This window comes from Cydia splendana, chromosome 19 (genome assembly GCF_910591565.1).
Source record: "Cydia splendana chromosome 19, ilCydSple1.2, whole genome shotgun sequence".
NCBI lineage: Eukaryota > Metazoa > Arthropoda > Insecta > Lepidoptera > Tortricidae > Cydia > Cydia splendana.
This window is the reverse complement of record NC_085978.1, coordinates 15,909,430-15,932,330: the sequence shown is the minus strand read 5'-3', so window position 1 is coordinate 15,932,330 and position 22,901 is coordinate 15,909,430. Positions and strand designations below refer to the sequence as shown.

Sequence of the window (22,901 nt, the reverse complement as noted above, 5' to 3'; positions counted from 1 at the left end):
TCCTGATCGTAACAGACGCGTTTTGTTAGAGAGTGAGTCTTCTGTACCTATTAGTACTATTATTTATTCTGCACCAGCGTTACTAACTGCAGAATTGTATTGTGATGCTTCATAGGGACCGTGCGCGTTGGATGGTCTGGCATCTTATGGCCTGAATCAGAAACATGCACATGTACATTGCCAAAGACAGTGCTACCGTATACCGTTCTCGTCGGTACGTTTCCTTGTGCATAGTAGGTTCTGCCATCTTGTGGGCTACATCGGAAGCATAAACGACACATTTACGCCTCGCGGCAAAAATCTGACGGCTCCTATGCTGCCCCCTATAGTTCATGCACGGGGCCTATATAGCATTGCTGCCGACTGCATTGCTACAGGACATGGCGGAATCAATGTTGATGCTTGGATTTTAGCCATGCAGTCGACAGCAATATTGCAGCAGCAAAACTGGTGCTGTCTGAATTCGTATGTTACATTTAGGGTCGGTTGCACTAACTTGTTCGTATCGTTAAAGAGTTCGCTAAATTTTTATGTATGGAAAGTTTCATAGTAAAGCGCCGGGGCGCGCCGGCTGACGTTGATCAGTCTGTCAAATGTGGTTGGTGCAACTGGCCCTAATGACTATGCGCAAGACACCTCAAACCAAACGTTTACACTTAGGCACCTAAACCTCGGCCGCACATCTGCGCTGCGTGTTCGGTAATTGATAGGAAATTATTGCCCAATTACAAAATATAACTACACATAAAATAGCATGCTTCATCAGCATCACGTTGTAGGTTATCTCAACGCCTCGGCCTGGACACGCATGCTCTGAGGGCCTACCGCGAAGCACGTTTGACGTGTTGCCTCCCTGTCACACTTACGTACGAATTTACAAGTGAAACAGAGAGGCAACTCGTCGAACGTGGTTCGCGGTAGGCCCTGTGAGCGTTCACACGTTGACGCCGATCGTCCTACATTGGTTCAAACAAATGCGTGAAAGCTCTGAGCGTGGCCCTCCGGAATATGGTACCTCCCTTCCTGTAGTCCCAGATTCAGATGTCATTAGGGCGTCCGCCAGCTGGCGGTTGACCGAGAGAGAGATGGAACGAGTATGAGCAACGCTAACTGGCGCGGACGCGCGTAACGGATTTTACCTACAATCAGGCGTGACTCACTCCGGGTTTTCGTCGCGTCGCAACAAGTACATCCGTCCCACACCAATTTTGGTGGCTAGCCATAGGCCGCGCGTGGCACTTGCGCCATCATATCTGTCTTAATCGTAACAGACGCGTTTTGTTAGAGAGTGAATCTTCTGTACCTAGTAGTATTATTTATTCTGTGCTATATATACAATGGCACATACGTACGCCAGCTAGCGGACGCCCTTAGAAATATATCGGGGCTCAGCCAACATGAGAATTGGCGTTTTCTATCAACGATTGTCATGTTGGAGTTTTAAACAATTAACTTAATTAACAGAATTATCTTCTGAGGTTGGCTGTCAGCAGGGTGACCCTCTCGGGCCAGCAATTTTAGTTTGGCTATAAATCCAATTATCAAAAATTTAAAATCAAAATTCAATGTGTGGTACTTAGATGACGGAACCCTAGGAGGCGACGTGAATACTGTACTCTCTGATTTGTCTTTTATTACGAGTAGTTTCGAAAATATTGGTTTAGAACTGAATTTCAGTAAATGCGAACTATTTATTCAAAAATCTTCTTGTACTTTGACCGACTTACAACCCAAATTTGACGATCTGACTCCCAATATCAAATCAGTAGACAAGTATTCTCTTTGCCTCCTGGGTTCTCCTATATTCGAAGAATCTTTTCCCGATTATATTTCTAACTCCATAACTAAATCAATTTTTTTTTTATCAAGCAGATACGTCTGCGAGCGATATTCCATTTTTTCCTTTAATACAAAATTTGGAATATCGCTCGCAGACGTATCTGCTTGATAAAAAAAATTGATTTAGTATGGGTTAGCACATTGTTACTGGTGAATTCTCAATGCAACTTGAGACTCCGGTGCCGTTAAAAGATGTAATTGTCTTTCGGTAGATGTCGCTATACGCCACCCCAAAGGCGTGTTTACATAAAGAATGGAATGGAAAGATTTGCGATGTCCTGGTAGGCTTCCGTAGCTCAATTGGTTAAGAGCAACACACGGATTGTGGAGGATGCGGGTTCAAGTCCTGCCGGAAGCGTAAATTTTTCCATTTTTTCCTTTAATACAAAATTTGGAATATCGCTCGCAGACGTATCTGCTTGATAAAAAAAATTGATTTAGTATGGGTTAGCACATTGTTACTGGTGAATTCTCAATGCAACTTGAGACTCCGGTGCCGTTAAAAGATGTAATTGTCTTTCGGTAGATGTCGCTATACGCCACCCCAAAGGCGTGTTTACATAAAGAATGGAATGGAAAGATTTGCGATGTCCTGGTAGGCTTCCGTAGCTCAATTGGTTAAGAGCAACACACGGATTGTGGAGGATGCGGGTTCAAGTCCTGCCGGAAGCGTAAATTTTTCCATTTTTTCCTTTAATACAAAATTTGGAATATCGCTCGCAGACGTATCTGCTTGATAAAAAAAATTGATTTAGTATGGGTTAGCACATTGTTACTGGTGAATTCTCAATGCAACTTGAGACTCCGGTGCCGTTAAAAGATGTAATTGTCTTTCGGTAGATGTCGCTATACGCCACCCCAAAGGCGTGTTTACATAAAGAATGGAATGGAAAGATTTGCGATGTCCTGGTAGGCTTCCGTAGCTCAATTGGTTAAGAGCAACACACGGATTGTGGAGGATGCGGGTTCAAGTCCTGCCGGAAGCGTAAATTTTTCCATTTTTTCCTTTAATACAAAATCCATAACTAAATTCAAAAGTCACACGGATCGCTTACTCGAAATTAGCCCTCATTATGCTCTTGTGATTCTTAAATTCTGCCTTTTTGTCCCTAAATTTACGTATGTGCTCCGTTGTTGTCCTTTCTGGAAACATCAAAATTTGTCGCCCATAGATGATTTGATCAAAATTAGTTTAGAGATGATTCTAAACATTCAGCTAATCGAGCCTTCCTGGTCTCAAGCGTCCCTCCCTATTCGGTTTGGAGGTTTAGGAATTCGCAAAATTTCCAGTGTGGCTTCCCCAGCCTTTTTGGCGTCCACTCATAGCACGTCTGGTCTCATAGGAAATATCTTAAGGGCTTTGCCCACAAACTGTGAGATCGCGGGCTTTGAGGACGCCAAAAATGCTTTTAAAATTGCTTGCCCAGGCAAATAATTTCCAGACAACCCAAATTCACAAAGGAGTTGGGATAATGTTTACTGTGATTTAACTTACAATACTCTCCTAAACAACTGTACAGGTCCAGACCGCGCGAGGCTTTTGGCGGTCGGAGCCCGGGAAGCCGGTTACTGGCTACATGCCCATCCTTCGCCCAATACTGGTACTTTCTTGGATCCGGCCTCCCTTAAGGCTGGCGACTGGTTTGCGACTCGGGGTTTCGGTGTGTACGCCACACATATGCTCTTGTGGCACGGACGTGGACCGACTGGGACACCACGGATTATCTTGTCAAAAAAGTGCAGGCCGTTTTTCGAGACATGCGTCGCTCAATGACATAGTCCGTCGGTCTCTTGCCACCATCAATGTGCCTGCTCTTCTGGAGCCGACTGGCATTATCAGAGATGATGGCAAGAGGCCTGATGGAGTGTCCTTAGTTCCTTGGAGCTTGGGACGGATGTTAGTGTGGGATGCTACCTGCGTAGACACACTGGCACCGTCCCAGCTCCAACGGACTACTGTAAAAGCGGGCGGAGCGGCGGAAAGCGCCGAAATTCTAAAACGTAACAAATATAAGAGCCTCGGTAGAGAGTACCATTTTGTACCATTTGGAGTTGAAACTCTAGGTCCATGGGGTCCCAGCGCGCATAAGTTGTTCGCAGAAATCGCGAAGCGTCTGGTTGACGGAACTGGTGACCGAAGAGCTGGCGGCTACCTCGTACAACGTATCAGCATTGCGATACAGCGAGGAAATGCCGCCAGCATCCTTGGTACAATGCCTCAAGGGCCTATTTTAGATTTAAGCTAGTTATTAATTTAGTTTAGTAGTACCACTGTATATATATTGTACTTAATTGTAAAGAATTTAGAATTTTAAACAAGATCACTGACCAGCAATTTCGGAACTAAAGTTTTTCAATAGAAAGGAGGATGGGTCAATTATACATAGTGCTGCAGACATTTTGGACTAGTCATTGAGTTTTCACTTCTGTCGGCACTCCCGGAGTGCAACCCGTTGTTCTTTTTTTAAGCATTTACTTTTGATTACACCAAAAACTTTCATAAGGGGGTCTCGGTGCAAAAAATGTTGGCAACTAATGATTAAGACCCCTGCGGAGGCATGTGCGTAAACGTGCAGGTGCGTGTTGTGATATATAGATCCTTATGAGAGACGGCACACCGCTTGCGTGACGTGTGCGTGCACAGCTCCAACATTTTAACGCACGTGCACGTGCCACGGACACGCAGCCGGTGTGATCTGGCCTTTATTCTTTTCAATACGAATAATGTGGAAATACATCATTAAACAAATATCTTATCGAAGGGAAGTGAAGCAGAACCGTATAGTTTTAGTTACCTACTCAAATAAAACATCGACTGATTAGCAATTTCTTTATTTTTAAATTTAATAACTTTAGAAATTGTTCGGAAAGAAGACAATGGTTTCAGCATCATTATTATTAATATGATATGAACAATAATAATTACTGCTATTTAATAACTATTCATTATTATAATTGAGATAACGTATAATAATCTATCCGCTACGTTACTTATGTACAGTGTTATTCGCTATTGCAAACATTAACGCAACAATAGACAATAGAATATAAGATGGCGGCACCACGAAAGTAGAATTGGCGGGAAATTTGTAAACTCAAAACAATATGCGCCAAAACTAGTTCTATTTTAATTTAAAATTGTTTTAATGGTAATTTATGCCACTTGAAACTAATTATTAATACCGAATGAAAAGCCAACTGAAATAATATTAAATTTTTATCACTAATAAAAAATGTCTATGTATAGTTTGACATACGTTAGAATAAATTAGAATGTTTTTTCGCAGTTGTATTTAAAATTTTGAAGCTACTCTATTATTTGCTTGGTACTTTCGTGGAAAAATCAGATGGCTCAAAAATATTTAGAGTAATTAATAAGTAACAATATATAGTCATTATATTCAAAGCAAAAGCTATAAAATTATTATAAAACGTATTTAAAGTAATATCTACACCTGCGTTTGCATTATGTAGGTATAAAATGTTCTGAAAAATTCAACTTTACGAAAATCTGTATTTATTTTTCAGTGTCAAGATTAAAATGATTTTCTTGTTACTGTTAGACAGCTGTAAGTTTTAATATTGACTATTACATGCTATTACTTATTACCTAACTTATTGGTTTATATATAACATCGATATGTATGAAATTTGGTAATACTAAAACTGAACGTTAAGACTTGCCGTAATCCAGATTCTTTTAATTTTCAAACCGTTATATTTTTGAATTTTGTAAACCTGGGGCCTAGAACTATATCCGATATAATTTTAATACATTTTTCGGATACTTGGTATAGAAAGTTTAATTTTGATTATCATGTACGATCCTGTTCACGTACAGTCAGCTACAAACGCCTGGGCGACTATTTGCCTACTTAACGTTACTTTTACTAACTAGACGTGGCATTTCCGTATTTACAATAAGAACTCAAATTACTTATTTACACTGTGATGCAAGGAGTATGGTTCCTTTAAATATACATTTATCATTTAATACTACATACTATACACTAAGGAAATCATAGGAATGGGAAAATAAAGAAAAATAAAACAAAAAAAGTGAAATAAGATTAAAAGCAAATTTATTGCTAAAATAAAATAAAACTATAACCGCAAGCAATACATTATTTGCTTAATCGTATTCGTTTTATAATTTGTACGTTCTCTAAAGTCGTCAAGTCCGCTCTACACTGAGAACTATATTGTCTATGGAAATTAAAAAGTAAAATGACAGCTAACTATCGCAAATCACAAACTTGAGCGTCGCGCCTCGTATAAAATAATGTATAGAAAACATACAGTAAAAAATAAAACATTCATAATTTAAAGTAAACTTATGTAACCGAATTATAATATTTATAACCTCACCGGTTCATATAAACGTAATAATACTTTCAACTGGGATTCAGTTTCGACCATAGCTTATATTTACTTCTGATTGCACTTCAATTTTCTTTAACAATAATGAACCTCGCGCCCTAGACGGTATCTTACAAAACCTCCTACTCTATATGTACACGCGCACCTATCCGATACATATTTGGTATATTTATTTACAATAATCGATTTCAAATATTAAAAACGAAGTAAAAATACTCAGATATTTGTACCGAGTCAGGGTACTTTGTCTATAAATTAAAAATTAAAGCAAAATGCATAATTTGTATCGTAAGTTTAGTCGCCCGCGGCGGGACGCATGCCAGGCATATCACGAGACGGCTAATAGGGTCTATGTACAAAGTCTTTGGCCTTACAACGTAATTATAACAAAACAGTACATTTAACTACACAATAATATTTGCAGTCGCGCCTACGCCCGCCTCTCCATTGGATGGAGCCCTTAACTAATTAATAAATAACCGTCCTTGATATGATCTAACTCAGTACAGTCGCTACACTACGTCGGACCACCGCTAACACTCGAACAGTTCTATCACATCACACAGTCTAGTACTCCCACCGGTCGTCGTCGGCCTCCGCCTTTATCTTGTCCTCCGGAAGGACTTCAGGCGGCGTGTGCGGCGTATGTGGCGTGTGCGGCGTGTGGGGCGTGTGCGGCGTGTGCGGCGTACGTGGCGTCTCGCGGGCAGCCGGCGAGCCGTCTCTAGGCACGGGCGACGGTTCAACACGCACCGTCTCCTCCGCCTCGCGTCTGAAGTCGTCACTCCGCATCACGCACACCCCGTTGATGATGACCTCGTCGGGGTTGCGCGGCTTCTCGTCCTGCCAGTCGGGGTTGACCCACTGCGGCGCGGCGGGCTTGCGCCGGCTCGACCGCGCCGGCGTCGACGCCGCTTTCGGCTCCGTTTTCGACCCGTTTTCCCCGTCGTCCATCGAGTCTTCCGACCCGAGATTACTTTCTACGTCGTCATCTTCAAAATCGTCCGCATCAGGCTCTCGCTTTAACGGCATCGACAAATCTAGCCCTGACGCTTGGTCCTTAGCCTCCTCGGGCGGGAGCAATCCGCGCCCGATTAGAGCGGCCAGATTGGAGTTGGCGGCGAAGTACGGAGGATACGGGAGAGGAACCCCCGCTAGACCCATGCGCTCCTTCTGCAGCTCTAGAAGTCTCTGGTTGAGGAGGAGCCGGAACTGCACCGGGTCGAAGGGAGCGGAGGCCTCGCGGGCGGGGGGCTCGGCGGGGAGGCCGTGCGGGGCCTGCTGTTTTAACCTCATCCTGTGGTTGTGGAACCAGTTGGTGATGGTTCGCGTGGAAAGCCCGAGCTCTGCTGCCAGGAATTCGATGGTCGGCATGTTGGGGTAGGGGTCTAGGGCGAAGGCGAGCCGGAGGGCCTCCTTCTGTTCCTCGGAGAAAAGGACTCGTTGCTTTTTAGCGGAAGGCGCACCGGTAGCGGGCCCCGGCGAGCTCGAATGATAAAACTCGGATGTATCGTTCGAGGAGGTGTCGGAGGAGTTATCTTGCCCGGGGCCGCTCGATCGTCGTCGCTTATTCGCTTCCCGTCGCTCGTTCTTAAGCGCCTGCAGGCGATCAATGTTGTGCGCATCGCTCAACCAGAGCTGCATCCTAATGAAGGGTTCTCGGCCTTTAATGCTGAGCATATGCCACGGTTTCGGCTTCGAGAGGAGCTCACTGACCGAGCCTTGCGAGAGGCCGAGGACCGCTTCCCCGAAAATCTTCTGGCCGATGTTATTAGCTAGTAATGCCTCTTTTATTTTGGTAGTAATGGTTTGCGTATCGAGATCCTGCGTGAGAGCGGCCATCTCGTAGACGCTCGGGGAAATGTGTTGGTGCAGCGGCCTCATGGTCGGCGGCGCGTGCGGGGGAGGCTTGCGGTCCTTGGGCTCGAGCGGGGGGAGGGTGACGGCGTGGTGCGGGGGGAAGCCGGGGGGGGTGAGCAGCAGGCCGGCGGGCGGCGCGAGGTGGGCGAGGTGCGCGCCGCCGAGGAGCTGCTCCTGCTGCATCTTGCTGAGGAGCGACGTCGCGTCCGAGATCATCTTTTGTGTCGGGGGCATCGGCTTGCTCATGTTTGGCGGACATGCTGGAATAGAAGGGAAACTTTGGTAAATACAATATCAAGGTTTCAATAGCCATCGTTTCTTTTTTAACTGTAAATTTCAGTGTTGAAAAGAGGTAAACAAATAGCCAAAAAAGATTTTAACGCAAAACTAACTTGTAAGTCGGATGAGAAATAACTTTTAATTATTTACAAAAAAATATTACTATTCTACCATCGAATTCATATGGAGTTCTACATATTACCTAAATACCTAATATTTGCGTTTATATATATTTTTTGTTTAAAGACATAAACTAATGTTGAAATACTTACGAGGTGCTCCGCTATAGTTTCCTGTCCTCATCAGCTTCTCCGGCGCAATCTTGTACTGCGAGGCCACTAGCTTGTGAACCGCGTTATCATCTTCCAAGAACATTTTCATCCTAATGAAGGGCTCCCGGCCTTTCTGTGTCAGCATATGCCAGGGCTTCGGCCTCGCCAGCAAATCACTAACGGACCCCTGTGACAACCCTAGTACGGATTCTCCAAACAGTCGTTGACTGATGGAGTACTGACTTAGGGCCTCTTTAACTCTTCTGACAATGTCCTCAGTATTCAGGTTGTTGAAGAGATCGAATTGTTGCTGCGTTATGGGCGGGAGGACGGCCTTCATGTGACGCTGCGGCGGCGCGTGGTGCGTGGGGTTGGTCGGTTGAGAGATCAGACTATTAGTGATGGACGCCATGCGCTGCAGCGGGCTGGCCGCGGCCGAACTGCTGTAGTCCTCGTTAGGGGTAATGGCTGGCGGTAAGATGGCGTTCCCGAGCGGGCTAGAAGCTGACGATCCAGTGGACTGCTGCCCTGGTTCCAGCTTCGGCCTGACGAGCGAAAACGCGCTACCCGCGTGCCTTATAGCCTCTTCAGCATCCATTGGCTTATCCTTATCATTATCCGTAATTCCGTTTATCTTAGCGTTCTTATCTTTAGGGAGAGATAGATCCTGTATTGCCCCGGAACCGTTGATGTGTTGGTTCTGCGCTTGCATGGCTTGCTGTTGCAGAGCGAGCAAGTTGGGGAAGGGAGGCATTCCGGGGATGTTGTGGAGGTTGGGAATGTTGCCGCCGGGCTGGATCTTGGCCAGTTCTCGGTGGTACGCTTCCAGGGCCATGCGGAGGTCTTCAGGAGGTCGCTCCATGTGTGGTGGCATGCCGCCGCTGAAAAATGGAGGAAACATTCTGGATGTTAGTTCTAGACTTGCTGCTCTTCATTATACCATTACGAAGTTTTTCGCCTACATTCTTCATACCAAATGGTATGAAAACTGGACCAGGTAAAATTTGTATCAGGACTTTATTATCTATTTGTTATATTTGCTTTACAAAAAAAAATACGATTTTTCATGTTACAGCTTAGTGCAATAATGGGTTCTGAATGCAGGAACTTCAATTTAGATTAGGATTTTTTCACGTTACAGCATATCAAAAAACTTTCGATGCAATGAATCGAGTATTACCACATTATTATTTAGTAGAATGTTCTGGAAGCCATAGATACGTACCCAGGGAAGCCGTCCCGGTTGTGGCGCATATCGTCCACCCTCCTGGTCATGATCTTGGCGAGCTCCTCCTGGTAGATGCGTACCACCTTCTCCTGGGGGATGTCGTCGTTTTCTGGAAGGAGTAGAATGTTCTGGAAGCCATATATACGTACCCAGGGAAGCCGTCCCGGTTGTGGCGCATGTCGTCCACCCTCCTGGTCATGATCTTGGCGAGGTCCTCCTGGTAGATGCGCACCACCTTCTCCTGGGGGATATCGTCGTTTTCTGGAAGGAGTAGAATGTTCTGGAAGCCATAGATACGTACCCAGGGAAGCCGTCCCGGTTGTGGCGCATGTCGTCCACCCTCCTCGTCATGATCTTGGCGAGCTCCTCCTGATAGATGCGCACCACTTTCTCCTGGGGGATGTCATCGTTTTCGTATTTTTTCAGTCTTCTGTTTTGACTCGAGTCCTGGAACATAAATGATTGATTTTTTAACACGAGAATAGAGCGTATTTTGTATTTGTATTTCGTATAGTATTTAATGACGAGAAGTTCTGCGTTCTGAAAGTATTACGAGTATTAAATACAACTGTATTTGAAATGAACAATTTAGACAGGGCTTGAAATTGATTCTATAATTATTTTCAATGTTAAGGCAATCCATTTATTAGAAGAAAAAGTCACTAAAAGAAAATTATACACAGAAATCTAGGTATGTTACGTAGATACAATGGTGGCAAAACGACTTGGACAAATTCTATAGGGGGAATGTTGTGCCAACAGGTAACCTGCGACATAAAACATAAAACTGAAAGAGAAAAAAGGGAAGCCTTTGGTAAGCAGTGAGACACTAAAATAGGCTAATATAAAAAAAACCCCTGTAGGGTTCCTGAAGTAATAACCCTCTTTTATTTTGATTACGTGAGTCAATTTACCCTACGTTTGCCAGGATACTGTACCTACCTTATTAGAGAACGGCGATAAGCACTGCGTCCTCGGGGAGTTGGAGTCGTCGTTGCTCCGCGAGTCGTCGTTCGGCTGGCCTGGCTTCATGAGGTGCGAGGCCTCCGTGAGGATGTGGGCCAGCCGCTCGTCCCCCTCGCCCTCGCCTCGCCCGAAACCGGGGCCCATGGTGCCGTCCTTTGAGCCCACTGGAAAAAAGGGTTAAGATTAAGTTTCAATATTCGAGCACGTAAGCTTACAGTTCAAACCACCGACAACCAAGTGTGTATTTTGTACTGTCTTCAACTTGTAAAAAAAATTATCAGCGTGTCTGATCGAAGGCACAAGTACTTGTGGCTAAGATAGCCCATCGTAATTTTAATTTTTTTATTCAGTTCTTTAATTTCTAATAATGTTCTTGCATTTTTGTCTATGGTACTAGCGATCACGGAAGCAAAATTTTAACCCATTCACTGTTATATAAATGTATGAAATTTTGAAAGTGGCTAGCTTAAGAACCGGGCCATTTAGGCGCAAGTATCACAATCAATACAGCAATTTATGGTAGGTATACCTTAGCTTAGCAAGGATTATGACACGAGCATTGAAATAAGTTACAGAACTGAACAAACCTCACAATTAAAAATGTTTGGCAGTTTACATACGAGCTGGCATTTCATAACGTGGCTGTTTGACTAAATTGCATGCATGATGTTTTTGACCTTTTGTTCTAAAACTGCATCTAAAATACTATTTTCTGTGGCAGTGAAATTGTAGTTATAATTAAGACTAGTGACCTAGACCTTGAGTATGAGTATATATGAATCACATCGGTAACTTCTATTACAATGTTGAACGTTTAATTAGGGTAGTGTGTACAGAGTACATGTTTAGCATATTTAGAACCTTGTCATTCTATAGTGTGAAACTCCGCTTCTAGCAAAAGTTCTATTCAACATTCGACGTTCAGTACGACAGAGTACTATACAGGCGGTAAGTATACATCGCGTGATCAAGATTGATTGCGTGATCGCCGATCGGCATATTCGTTCGATCACAACCAATTTACATACTCATACGAGATATAGGTATATGTACTCAAACTATGATCTCGTTTTAATTGCTACTAAAGTGTTACAAGCTCCACGACGATTCACAGTCGCTTGCCAACTCATAAATTCTAAAGTTATATTTGGTACAATTGAAATTAGGCGAGTCATTAAAATGCAGCTAAATGAATAGCGCTTTAAAGATAATCACTGAATGGGAACGAGCACTCATCGCCTAAGCCCGTAATCCAAAACCGTCGCGCGCGCAACCATAAACAAGGAGAAATACGCGCGAAAACCGCCATATTGTGGCCGTTCATCCTGTCAACATATTGTCTCTGGACGCACAATGAAATTATACTATTTAGATGCTGATTTATACTTAGCATTAGTTTAATTAAAGCGTCTAATTAGTTTTGAAGGAGGGTGAACGTTCGCGAATGCTTTCGGATAATTTGCTTTTATGTTTGAACGGACTTATGCGAGTGACCAACGAGCGTCGTTTGCGCAGCCAACGAGCGGAGAAAAGTGGCCGATTTTGCTGTTGATCGTTATGAAACACCATTTTGAAATGTATACTTCGTTACAGTCATATGGGCGTGTTAAAAACGTTAGGTAAATATAACTTCCGTCCGAGTTTCGGGAAACAATGTCGTATTTGCTTTGCGGTATTTAATGGCTCCAAGAATGGCTCGAGGACTCGCGTATTAATTCCCAAGATCACAAAGAATTAATTGCGTCCTTAACTTTTATTCCCAAACCGACAATATGCTGAAAATCGTTTCCCGAACGCATGTTTATTTTGGATCCTGTTTCAATCAGCGCACACTGCAGTTTCATTGTTATTTTCAAAGTTTCACGACAGAATAAAGCTGTGATTTACCAGGCAACAAAGCAATTATTTAGTTGTTAAGTATATATTTCATCAATCGCAATTGAAATTGCGTTTTTTTTCTCACGTCCCACATACACGTAACAAGACCACGAAATGACTATGTCCTTCTATAGAGTTTTTTACCATTCACAGTCTCCTAACGACTTATGACTAAGCGAACGTGATCTAAATAAATTCATAAATATGGCTGCCACGGTTTTTAGATTATAATCTGACATGGCCGTAATGTCTCAAGTTTCAACTCGTAAATGTACAATAACTCCAAATACGTGATACGGAGTTATAATTGCAGCATTTACTTTTTAATGTTCGCCTAATGTGAGACTCTCTAAACCAGGTTTTACACGAAAAAAAAATAAGAGCCTAATTTATGGTCGATTCCCGCCAAATATAAATACATAACAATAGTCACGATAAAATCTATTTTTAAATACAACAGATTACCATTGCGGTCGTTGTATTACGCGACATTGAAACTATGTTTAAAACATTAGATTTCGCGTTTAAAATTTTCCGGCATGTCAATTACGATTACGACCGAATTAGGATGTGCGTCGTGTCGCGCTCAGTCGTGCCGCCAATTTGTTTGTTTGGGAATCACTCTTCGACAAGACTGCGAGGCCAATAAATTTCAAACCACGTATATTTCGCCTTTGATCTTCTCGTATTATTTTATTATTCCGCATACGGCACGGACACAATTACCGATACGTGTCTTGAACTCTGCGGCTGTCAACTGCATCGCGCCATCTTGTGCACAAGCTATTCAAGATGGCTGCCGCTTCAATTACAATCATTTAGGTAGTTATCGAGCGAGCCCTTATCTCGGCTCGAGACTATAAAGCATGGGCCGATTATGATCTCTTTTATTACCAGTCGTTATGATGTGCATTTTTGATGGATATTTAAAATTAAAAAAGGAGGTCTCAATTAATGCCGTCCGGTCACGGAAACCTTATTTATCGGATAGTGTTTGATGGCCGCTGACCGCGGGGGACAAAGGCGAAGTGTAAATTCGAGCAATTCCATAATTCTGGTATAATATAAAAAGGTGATATATTTGTTTATGCGACACAGTATCGCGTGCACGCACGCGAAAACTATTTCTTTGTAACTGTTATTGATTGCTATTGCCGTATGAATATTCAGAGACTTTGGAAACTAAAGGGGAGGCGGTGCCCTAAATTATCGTGTCACCATGACACAGTGAAAAAGTGTTTCGTATTCGTTAGTAATTTAGTTTTAGCGGAATCGAACGGGAAAGGTTCGAGATTGTGGGGGTAGTTGTAAGAAAGGGGTGAGAGGTGTAGCCACGTGCGATCGATCTCATTTGCATCGCGGCGTCCGCGCGGACGTCACGGCCGCTCGAAAGTGTTGCCCGGTGCGGAAAAAATGCCGCATTTGAATTGTTAATTCAATGCAAAAGAAATAGTTGCATAAATGAGCCCCGACGCTAAAATTAGGTGCTAAATGTTACCGCTGAAATGTACAAATGGGACACGTATAATCGCAATTTCTCAAACGTTCTATTTTAATTTTCTGCACTAAATACATTGTTCGAGATAGTGCATTAAAGCTATCTAGGTCAATGCTTGTCTCATTATTTGGGACCTCGGACTGTTGTCTGATGTCATGTCCATCTCGGTCCTGAGTACCGTGACCCTATTAATTTCCACTGTCACGTGAAATCTACAAGCATATTTGACCCGTAGCCAAACGTCGTATATTTCCAAAAGAAAACAAAGGAGAATCTGCGTGCGACGATCAGTAATCGTCGCTCTAACACAGAAATTACAGGAAGTGTATAGTAAGGCTTAGACACGGAGATTCGGTTTCCCGTTTCGGTTGGCATGTTTCCTTTGTCGGACTCGTCGGCGTATCGACGTTGCGTGCGTAGGGTCGGTTGATCGGTATCGCGTGCGGCCGGGGGCAGCGACCACAATTGATTCCAAGAGGCTGAGTGATGTACAAGTAACCGGTGTTCGGCAGTTGACAGTTATGGCGGTATGAGCATCGAAAAAAGAACAAACTGTCAGTTGGTGCGCCAATTTATTTTTATTTTCGCGCCTTTTTAAGAACTCGGTTGAGCTTCGATGCGTTCCGTTTAACGTTAGTACTTTCGAATCGCGATGAGTTCTTGACTTGAATCCGTCGTTACAGAATGTTGCAACACAAACTCTAAATACAATTTGATGGTGCTTTCTCTCATATTATAGGTGTAATAAAAGTAGAGGACACTCGGGCCGCTGGGGGCCAGTCGCATTAAATTTTTTATAACAGCACAAATACTAACAGAACAAGTACAATAATAAATCAAGTTTAGATTATATTTTCGTTGTAATATTTCTGGAATTTGCACAGATTACAGATATGATGCTTGTTTTTAGAAACCATTGTACTATTACCCTGCATAACGGGATCTATAAAATTAAACAGTCCTCATAGAGAACCTGAATACAATTTCGGTTAACTGCCAAAAACGTAAAAAGAAACGTTCCAAAACTGGCTGACAACACCGAATGGAAAAAATAAGTCACCAGAGACAATATCATTCGTAATTTAAATAAAACCAGCCAGCTACAACTACCGGTAACGCGTTTAGCGCAAAAATCCCCGTGCGCCGTAGTTCCTAACTGGATCCGATAATCAATTTAAAACTGCAAGTGCGACGGGCGGGCACGTCTGCATTATGTTTCCATTTTTAAGTTAAATGTTACTAGAAGGTACAACTATTCGAACAATAATTTGCCATTAAAAATGCACTGCCCATTTATTCTTTGCTGTCAAGATCTGACTTATAGTGAAAGTCGCAATGTGTGCCATTAAAAAAAAGATTTTTCATTTGCTTCTGGGTGAATGTGTAAATCTCAAGTTTACCATGATAATTATATCGATTTAAAATGTCTTCCAAATCATCTGAGACCACTTTAAGGCAGACTTTCCATATTTTACCGATTTTGATCCAAAATAAAGTGTTAAAGCTTAACACATGTTTAAAGTTTCAGAAAATGTGAAATTTCCGTTACAATCGCTTCAGTCAATGCCCGACTGGGGCCCTGGGGGCCGATCCGGAACTTTTAACGATACCAAAGTTTTTTAACGAAATAACCGAATTCAGGTACTAACGCAGTTAGACGCCTCAGCTTCGGTAATTCGTTGATGCATGTACGGTGCAGGAGACGAAAAGGGAAAAAGAGCTCAGATATTGATGATTTTGTTAGTTTTCAGGCTTTTTCCATTGATATTCCATAGATTTGTGTGTGGCGAAATGGTTATTCGATTAGGCGCCGTTTCCCTGTGACTAACCTTAACCTATCTTTTTTTGTTTTTTTTTCGGTCACTGATTTCTATGATCGATGAAATAATCAACAGATTTTAGTTTTTGTACACAACTAAAGTATGCTAATTAATTCTACGATTACTGCTCCAGTATTTGCAATATAGTGGGTTTTCCTAAATTAATCACTAGCTACTGCAATTTTTCAGTCTCGGCAGTTATTAAACCATCGATAGGCGTTTATTGATTGCGCGATGGATAGCGGCGCGGCACGCGAGCGTGTGAACGCTACTTTATTGTTTAAAATTGTTGGCGTGAAAAAAAAAAACTTTGTTTATGGTAACTCAACTGCAATTTGAAAAGTCAATAAATCAATAAAATGCTTTAATACTTGTAGTTAATACCGAGCAGCGGTATAATTATAAGATAAGATTTAAAGATATAGCCTAACCACTTAAGTATACACTAAACTTAACTAGCAGTTATTCGCTGCCCATAATACTCCTAAGTGCTCTGAATAAACATGACAATTAACTCTATTAATAGAGAAACAGTTCTAGTTCATCAACGGACGGATAAACCCTAATTCACTGTGGAACAACGCCTCGCCACAGCCCACATTAATCTTTACTAATTATGCAAGGAGATATAAAATGGCGTCCACAAATCGCGACGTAGTGACATGTTAAACATGCCGTCTTGCCGGACAGATGCCTGAGTTATACGCAAAGGAAACCCGAGTAATTAATTTGAAGGAATAATATGTCACGATGCACTTAAATTCATATTAAACTTTGCTGTTTAGATGTAAACAAGATGGCGATTCGCGCGCGAATGTTGCGTTCCGTTTTTCTTTGTCACAAATCGATACACGGCAGAATTGGACCGTACATCAACTAATTTATATTAGATTGGATAGATAGATTACTGAGAAAGTCATTATTAGAGTGAATAAAACGTCTCAAAAATGTTGAAGTCATTTATTAGCTTCTATTTATGAGCACGCTTAATCATGGCAGAATTCAAATTTGAAAATTCGTAAAAAGTAATCCGGTCGTCGCAATGTCGTTGTGCGCGTGTCAACGGTCTTTTCTCTCAAACTTTAAAGTTCAATTTATAAAAATTCGTTAAAGGTGCTATATGGCTAATTTTATGTTGTTTTTCGATAATCGCGAAATCGAGTCGAAAGCGATCGCGCGTGGGCGGGTGACGGATGCGTCGACGCTTTTACGACGACTCGGCTTTATTCGAATAATTGCCGGCCGCTAATAACGAGAATAACATAATGAGAATGCCCTTTTTATCGCTTTTTAGCGGCTTTGCGGCAATTTATCGGGACACTTTTCGATATTGTTTAATGCCACTTGAAAAAATGAGAATACGACAACATAGAAGAGTCAGACTTATGAATGAGACTTAAGAAATAAGTATTAGAATTTCGAATTTGAAGCAATACTTCTTGGAATTAAAAATGAGACATAATTTTTAATGATTGACAGTGATTGTTTCCTGCCTATATTTGTGTGAAAAGTTGCGTTCCGTTTCACGTCCCTTAACGTTCACCATCGCGTGCGGGAGTTGTGTCAATAAAATTAAATAAATCGTATAAATACACTGCTGTTCGACTTTGTTTGTAAAAACGCCGTGTCAATCGACGTGTGAACTCGATAAAAGAGGAAATAAAAGTAGGATATACATTTATGGATTACCTTTTTTGAAATAGCTATATTGTTGGTACCTATTAGCTACTTTTTCTTGGTGTGCCGCTTAGGTATAGATTTTTCTTATGTGTTAATTTTAAACTGGTATGCTACCGGTCGGATGAATCGATGATGTCAATCGATTTTATTTATATTTCCATAGTTTATATTCTGGCAAAGTTTATATTAAAAACAATTTTACGATTAATAAATAAAGTCTGGCGTCGGCCTCAACACAATTAGTTTAACAGCAACTGAAATTACAAACAAACTAAAATAAGATGCGCTAAATTATTGCAATTTAGCTGAGCGATAAATTCATTTCGCTTTCGTTTACAACATGTTAGCATGTTATATGTTTTTACAAATATGTGTTTTTGACCGTTCGGATACTACAAGTTATTAAAAACTTGAAACTAAATATTTAAAATAGAGCCAAATTTGTAATGGCTTCTCCAAACGTCACCGATAAGCGCATACGATTTGCAATACATTGCGGCATCTGATTGATCGACTGAATTCGTTAAATCGCATGACATTTGTTGCAACGTCTGTAGAAGCTTTAATTGTAAATACAAATCGGAACAAAACATAATAATATTATCTCTGGATTTTCCTCAACAATTAATGCACCTTTAGGAACAAAACGATTGTCTATTCCTGTCCGAATGGCGAAACAACTGTAAACCGGTGACATTTGTTTGAGCGTAAACTGCATGTTGCCAGCGCTGAAATGTAGATGGCGTGATAGTTTAATTGATCGCTATTCTGGTAACACTTTAATAGTTTAGTCACAGGAAGCATGGACTATTTTATTGTTACAGTGACTAATAGGCCGGATTACAAAATGTGACATTGATAAGTCACTTTACACTGTATATTGCTGGGTCAACAGGCTACAGTGCCTGAAATACTTGAAAACATGTATAAAGTCAGTCAGCTAAATGAGTTTTTGCAATACCTATTGTTTCGTAGGAAAGCAAGAGATGATGATATTCAGGTAAGTGCCCTAAAATTAATAAAAAAAATATGCTACACCAATTTCCCCAAAATGTAGGGTATTTAAATAAAAAGCTTTAAACAAAATTTAACATTAATATTATTAATCGTTTAGTCATGAATTAACAATAATTAACAATCAAAGCAAGAGATTATTCTTCGTTAGTAGCTGAAGGGCAGTTTTGTAGAACCAAAGTTAATTTAAATACAAATAAAACTACCTGAATTAAGACGTAATGTCGTAATTATCTTCGAATTTACGCGGATTAGGGCTCTCGCTCGCACTCGTAAGCAATTACAATTACTGTTCGGTATAAAATCATAAAGTATATAATGAGACACGGTATTATAATCATAAATATGCCCTTAAAGAGGCCTGATTGCTTCGTCGGAACCCTTCAAAGGCCCCGCCGGCGGCGACATTCCGCGGGGCATAATTCCTTGACCCCTGCCTAGCGCGGCCGCTTGTCGACAGATGGCGTTACGCGCACATTGTTGCGCGCATACCGAAATATTCCCCCCTTTTTTCGACTTCGGAGTAAACACTCTTAAACGGCTATTTAGTTTTTCAGCCGCTTTCTAAGTGGCTCCGGTGATTTTTACCGGAATGCGCCTTGTAATAATACTAATAATTGCGTCGTAAATTAAGTCCGAGTCTCAGTCATTGTAATTTCATAAATGTATGTGTTTGATGCATTCAATTATGGCCGCCTGAAAGTCGCACTTCCTGTTTCGTTTAGTCTAGAATATGCTTAAATTGCACTAGTTTAATTCTGCCACTCGCCGGTAGATGGCGCGCAGAGGCGTATCGCATTCAAAGCAAGCGTTCTTATACTGGGTCAAGCAGATCTTGTCAGTAGAAAAAGGCGGCAAATTTGAAAAATGTAGGTGCGAAAGGATATCGCCGCATAGAAAATTTGAATTTCGCGCTTTTTTCTACTGACAAGATTTGCTTGACCGTCTATATTTATACATATGGAAATGAATTCGAAAAACGAACAGTTTAAAATAAATTGCTTATTGTAATATATTGGTAACAGCTAGTGACGCGACGGCCTAAAAAGTTATCGGTTTCCCCAAAATTACCGATTCGGTAGCACGTTAGAAGTTGGGAACTTTCGCCAGGGCCCGTAATGGCCGGCACATTCGATCGGGTAATTATTATGTGATTATCAGCGTTCGCTGGATTTTCGTGTTTGTTTTAAACTTTATGATTTATGAGGAATTGACCCCGTTGACTGCGGGAGGTGTTGACACGCCCCTGCTGGCAACTCTGGGTATACATTGGGTTAATTTACTGCTTAACCATTGAGTTTCATTTTAACATGCTAACAATTTTAAATAACCTTAATCATTGTTTTACACGTTGTTTTATACTGGCAAAGTTTTGTCGCTGGCCAACAACGACCGTAGAATCTATATCAATTCAAATTTGCTTCGAGTTTAGAAGCCATTTGCGTCCACTCCGTGTGAGCTAACACACTTGCAGAGTTACCAACTTAACAGTTTAAAACGTTCCGACAGCGAGTTTTGAACGTGCCTTTCCATTGATGAAATTAAACCTATAGCATGTATGTACAAGATCGCTTTATTAACCCTTATTAATTACAGCTCAGTTTCTTGCTTTTTTTTCTCATAGTAAGGGTTTTTTTCTTGATAGAAAAGAGTGATTAATAGTAAAAGTCGTGTGCAAGAACGGTCCTTGAATATAATTTCCATGCAATCAAGCTCCGATTCGTTGAAACGTTTAACCGCTCGAAAGCTCAATTGAATATTAAAATTTGCTTAGCGTTAAACTAAGCGACGGTTTAAGAGCATCGAGGACACAACTTCGAGCGTAAAGCCTTAGCCTGCACCGTCCGATAGTGGCCATTGAAAATAGATTTTCACGCGTTTCTGAACATGCCCAACTTTGAGCAAACGTTCCAAATTTGAACGTGCTCCAACACTATTCGTGTTCGTTTTTCAAATGATATTTGCCAGTTACGTTTTATTAGTTTAGATCCGTTAGGCAGTAGGTAATTAAAATAAACTGTTTATTATTGATCTACTAAAATAAATAGTACATGTTATTGTATATTTTTTGCAGCTTATCATAAGGAGTAATTTATAATGGAATATTATTTGGTGAGTGCAAAATAAAGTTGGCCGGATCTCATCACTGAAGCGTGTTACCAGTAATAAGAACAATTATTAGCGCCGCCATAACTACACTTAATTGGACCGATAGATTACTCGAATAAATAATATGTGGTTAACCTACACCGAAGCTTAATGGCCGTGAAAAAAAGTGGATTTTTATATTCTCGGGACCGAATCGCCACTGATATACGTTGATAGGTTACCGATTTATTCGTCAGTCCTCATCCGGATATGGTTCTCAGTCACGACACTAGATAAATCGGTCGGAAACCGCATCACTAGTGACGGACGATGAAATTCTATTTTCGAAATTGACAGCTACTTTCACGGTTTTTTTTTCAAACAAGCCAGTATTGCTAGTTAAAGATAAGTGTTGCAAGGTTCATGTCTGCAGTTTAATAAAAACGTTAATAAAGGTTGATAGCGCATGGCAAATCCCGCCTTCCCTGGTAATTAATATGGCGTTTTTTTACGATTTAACGTCTTGGTGCGATAACAAATTGTGAGGCAAGGTAACATTGTAATTGGTTTTATTGTCTATGGCACACGTGGGGTTCTATTATGGTATGTTTTTATTTATTCACCGTTGCGAGTGTAAAATTGATGAGGGTAGATTGTAATATAATTTTTCCAGTAGCACTTTACAGGCTATTCCGTTTAAGTGGACTATTATAATAAAACTTGAAACGTAATACGTTAAGTTCCGGTTTTTGGTCTTTAAAAATGCCTAAATAAAGGAGTTGACTCGTGAAAAAGTGACCAAAAGCGCGCTGTCCACGGCTTTCAATTCATTTTTCAAATTTAGAAAAGACAAAGTCGCGCAGAGCGAGCAAACAGAGACGGGATCCGAAAGAATCAAAAAGAACGCGTTGTAAAGCAGTGTACACATTAATGACAAAGGACGAGGTATAAATCTGCGGAGACAATAGCGCCGTGTGCATTAGCCTTTGTCCGCATCGATAGGGATGGACTCAAATAGATTGAATTTCAGATAATTCCGAAGGGTTACGGTCTTCTTATTTGCCGCGTAATTGTACGGTTTTTATTGAGGTTTAGGAATTTAAATGGCGTTATCGGTTTTTGATTTGCATTTTTCCGGATTATGCTTTCATTTTTCATTTCTATTCAGCAATACAATTACGCTTGCTGCATTTCTCCTACTTGAGCTTCGGCATTTCGCAGCGACATTTCACTTTTCAGTTTCAGAAAAGTACTGGTTATTTCAATGCTTATTTTTCCTCGGAGGAAAGCGGTAATTTGTACAATTCCACGGCGTACTTGGGCGGGCCTTGTTCCGTTAGTGTAATATCATCGAATAGTCGTTTAGTGTCCGTTGTCGGCCATTAATGAGCTGGTTACAGACACACATACACATCAGCGGCGTGGGAACAATGCCACAGATACGCTAGTATTTTATGCAATGATTTATAGACGGCGAGCTATGAGAAGTGTTTATTGGATATTCTCTGACTTACATAGTGAAGTAAAAGGTGCAATGTCGTAGACATTTCAGTGAATTTGTAGTCCTGGATTATATTACTAAACTGGATTAAGATGCATTTTCAGAATGAAAAAATTGCATTTAACTATTACCTACTTAGTTATTAAACGCTTTTTTATGATCATCTAACTTTCACTCATAGTGAAAAAAAGTTTTTTAAAGAGGTTAATTTATGGTAAGACTAAACAAATATCTTAGAATTCTTTGAAAATTGAAGGGGATTCAAACAGGAACCTAACTTGTATCAAGTACCTAGTAATTCAGTGATCACTTGACATAAAAGCACGTATCCTTAACTCCATTATATGTCTACTTAAGTCTTGCCAACTAGGTATGCCCTATTTTCGCAAATCCTCAAATTAAAGTTTCCTATTCACTCCATACAATAGGGCGGCCTGTACCGTGATTGCTCAATACCATGTCATTTGCCGTTTCCTCGTTCCCACGTGTGGACTGTGGACAGGACTGTACGTAATGTTGCGAAACGCGACGTTCACACGACGTTTATGCCGTGGATTTGCAAATTACGCGTTTGTACGTACCGTCTTATGCTACTTGT

The 22,901-nt window shown here is 41.2% G+C and overlaps 1 protein-coding gene across 5 annotated transcripts in view; it reads right to left on the bottom strand.

Annotated features, from left to right (window-relative positions):
• Window positions 1-5,899: 5,899 nt before the first annotated feature.
• The window catches only part of LOC134800141 (homeobox protein cut), a 182,567-nt gene continuing 165,565 nt past the window's right edge, over window positions 5,900-22,901 (bottom strand). For 4 of the 5 annotated variants that reach the window (XM_063772607.1, XM_063772611.1, XM_063772612.1 and 1 more), the window contains 5 exons: window positions 10,801-10,988; window positions 10,246-10,305; window positions 10,008-10,093; window positions 8,631-9,532; window positions 5,900-8,339 (listed from right to left, as the gene is read on the bottom strand). In XM_063772607.1, the coding sequence (XP_063628677.1) occupies window positions 6,787-8,339; window positions 8,631-9,532; window positions 10,008-10,093; window positions 10,246-10,305; window positions 10,801-10,988 (2,789 nt within the window). In that variant the 3' untranslated portion in view covers window positions 5,900-6,786. The remainder of the gene's footprint in view (window positions 8,340-8,630; window positions 9,533-10,007; window positions 10,094-10,245; window positions 10,306-10,800; window positions 10,989-22,901) is intronic. The other variant, XM_063772609.1, reaches the window with a different exon arrangement.